We start from the raw sequence: 3,331 nt of genomic DNA, 5'->3' as shown, positions 1-3,331 counted from the left end.
ACCAAGTTTTTGTAATATAAACCCAGGGTCCTTGTTCTACTTGAAATCTTGTATTAAGGTTAAAGAAAAGATATCCTGAAATATGGGGTGTGAAGTATGGATCCAGTAAAGGCACCTGTCCGTGTTCACTGAAATTTCATTAAGCACAATTTAAAGTAAAGTCATAACACAAGGACTGAATTCCTACTTTCTTCCAGCTTTCTTCACTGTTGATTTCATAGTATACAGTAGGGAAATATTGAAAACTTGGTTTGTGAGCATAATTCATTCAAGAAATATGACTGTAATTGAAAGCAAGTCCACTATTAAAGTGAACTTCCTCATAAAAAACAATGAAACTTTGAATGATTTGTTATACAACACAAAAAGATTCATATAAAAGGATCACAATACAGTCATATTGTAAGGGCACAAATTACATGATTAGTAAAGGTACAGGTATAAAATAGGAAACATATATGGATTATAGCAAGTTAAAATCAAATAGCAGCCTTTGTATACGCTCTTGCTTCCTGTCATGTCAACACCCTGCTGAATTCAGTCAGCCTTGACTGTCTGGGTCTAGCTGCGTATTTGTTTTTGTTTTTTTGTTTGTTTGTTTTGATAATGCACTGGGCCAATTTGACTGTACTCAGCTTCCATTTCCCTTAATTAAGAAAATATATTGTTTCTAACTGGATTCAAGGACTTTGGCTGGGGTGAAGTAAGTCAGTCAAAGATACTTTTTAACACTACTTGTTCTCTTTGAACCTCCTCTTCTTATCCTCAGTATGTTTGTATGTTATGATAATTCCTTTTAAGCAAATCTATTTATAATTATTTTTCCTGACAATATATGACAATTCAGTCCATGTAACCAATCATGTAATGCTGTGTACTTCCTGATGCAAAGTGTATTTAAACTTCACTCAAAGTTGGCTCTAGCCTAGCAATTTGGACTTGGTCTCGGTAGTCTGTTAGTATAATAAACAGTTGTCTTCTAGCTCCTTGGTGCACAGAATCCTCCATTCATTAGATATTGGCTTTTCTGTAAAAATATAATACAATGTAAAGAAGAAAAATAAACAATTAATCTGCAATTACCTTTCATTGATAGGAGGAAGACGAAAGACAAGAGGTTTATTGTGTATGATAAACTTTGCTTTCACTAAGGGAGTCACTCTAACCTATTAGCTTAATAGAAACTTTTATTTTCTGTGTAAATTAAGCTAGGACTAGACCCAATGACTTGTATTTACCTGCTTTTGAAGATTTCACTTTTGAGCTTTTAACTACTTTTGAAGAAGTGACATTGTATTATTATAAACAGATTCATCACTCACTCTACTACAGCTTTATTTGGGTGACTTTTGCTATCAAATGTCGCACTGTTTCCAACATTTTATGAATCTCCCTAATCTCATTTGAAGTGAAGGATCACTTCACCTTTTGATCCTCCTGTTCTGCAGATGAGATCTCTCTCATAACCTGTTGCTGTTAAAAAACAATCACCCACAATCTCAAAGAGGGTGAAGGAAGACTCAGAGGTGGAGGTGGAAGTTGGGGTGAGGGGGAGACAGGATCAGAGAATGAGATTGAGAAAATGACATAAGAGGAGAGATCGAGTTGTTCAGGTGTGATCATGTGACCTTCAAAATCATGTACCACTCATATTGCAAGACATCACCTGTATAATAGATTAAATTTATTAGAAATAAATGTTTGGTCATTTTTTTTGGTCTTTTCCCTTTTTATCGGTACCAGGATGGAACTCACGACTGCCTGCTTGCAAGGCAGGCACTTGTGCCGCTGAGCTAAGTCTCCAACCCCAGTCATCTTGCATAATATTTGCTGAACAAATTATTCACAATATAATGTTTTGTAGTTCATTCTAAAATTCATGAAATGGATAAAAATGCAATATATTTGTATCAAATGATAGCAAATTATAAGTAATTCTAAACCCTGAAAACTATGGAATTTTGATACCTTAATTGATTACAATACAATACTGAATTCATTTAAAATATCAACAATCATGTATGTGAAAATATGAGATATGATTAAGACATTAGTAAACATGCATTTGTTTGAATTATATAGCTTGGGAATGCAATTTGGATGTGATCAGCTTTCTGACTGTATCTTTCACATCCTTGTTCCTGAGGCTATAGATGAGGGGATTCAGCATGGGGACCAGAACTGTATAAAGCACAGTTGCCACTTTGACCAGAAGCCAGGAGCTTTTAGAGCTGGGCACACAGTAGAGAAGGAGAATGATGCCGTGGAAGATGCTGATGGCAGTGAGGTGGGAGGTGCAAGTAGAGAGGGCTTTCTGGAGTCCACCTTTGGAGGGTATCCTGACGATAGTCACAACTATGAACACATAGGAGGCAAGAATGATCAGGAGGCTGCTAGCTTCACAGACTATAGAAATTATAAAACATACCATCTGGGTGAAGGAAAGGTCTGAACAGGATACAGAGAGGACAGCTGAGTACTCACAGCCAAAGTGATTTATGACATTAGGCTCACAGTAGGACAGTTGCACAAGGGAGTATGTGATTGTCAAGGAACAGAGTCCACCCCACATGTATGTCCCTGCCACAAGGAGAGCACAGAGCTTAGGTGACATAGAGACTGTGTAGATCAGGGGGTTGCAGACAGCCACGAAGCGGTCATAGGCCATCACTGCCAGCATAAACATCTCTGTAATCACACATGCACAGCCAAAGAAATATTGTGTCATGCATCCTCTGAAGGAGATGATTCTGTCTTCCACAACCAAGATTTCTAACAGTTTGGGTGTAAACACACTGGAGTAACAAATATCCAAAAAGGAAAGATGGCTGAGAAAAAAATACATGGGTGTATGAAGTTTGGGGTTGATCTTTCTGACCAAAATTATGCCCAAGTTCCCCAACAGAGTCACTGTGTAGATTGTCAGGAACATCAGGAAGAGGGGTGCCTGGAGGTGTGGGTATTCAGAGAATCCCACCAGGACAAATGCAGTCACAGAGCTCTGATTTCGCATATTAAGCAGCTTGAAGTGGAAGAAAATTGAGCAATGAACCTTGAGAAAATGAGTCAGCGGAATCTGAGCAGAGTCTCCATGTAAACCAGTAAAGATGAGCAAGGTCTGTGGATATTCCTGAGGGTTTCACTTCACTTTGGGGCATCACTGGGTTATTTTCTGAGTTTTTGCGCTGAGCAGTTTGATTTACCCTTCTGTAATTCAGTGATCTTGTCTATAAAATATAATATTATATGCATTACTATTTTATACTAATCAATAATAAATGTTAGTACTACTGAGAAAATCAGGGCAAAGCTTGTTTTGAAGAAATCAAAG

The 3,331-nt window shown here is 37.5% G+C and overlaps 1 protein-coding gene across 1 annotated transcript; it reads right to left on the bottom strand.

Moving 5' to 3' along the window:
• Positions 1-2,074: 2,074 nt before the first annotated feature.
• Positions 2,075-3,016, bottom strand: LOC100724059 (olfactory receptor 1165-like). Its single transcript, XM_003461825.3, has one exon. It carries the CDS (start codon positions 3,011-3,013, stop codon positions 2,075-2,077), a length of 939 nt encoding a protein of 312 aa, XP_003461873.2. The 5' UTR covers positions 3,014-3,016.
• Positions 3,017-3,331: the final 315 nt, after the last annotated feature.

Source organism: Cavia porcellus, unplaced genomic scaffold (assembly GCF_034190915.1).
Source record: "Cavia porcellus strain 051 isolate PalLab524CR breed Dunkin Hartley unplaced genomic scaffold, mCavPor4.1 scaffold_17, whole genome shotgun sequence".
Classification (NCBI taxonomy): Eukaryota; Metazoa; Chordata; class Mammalia; order Rodentia; family Caviidae; genus Cavia; species Cavia porcellus.
The sequence above is the reverse complement of the archived record's forward strand: the minus strand, read 5'-3'. Positions and strand labels throughout refer to the sequence as shown.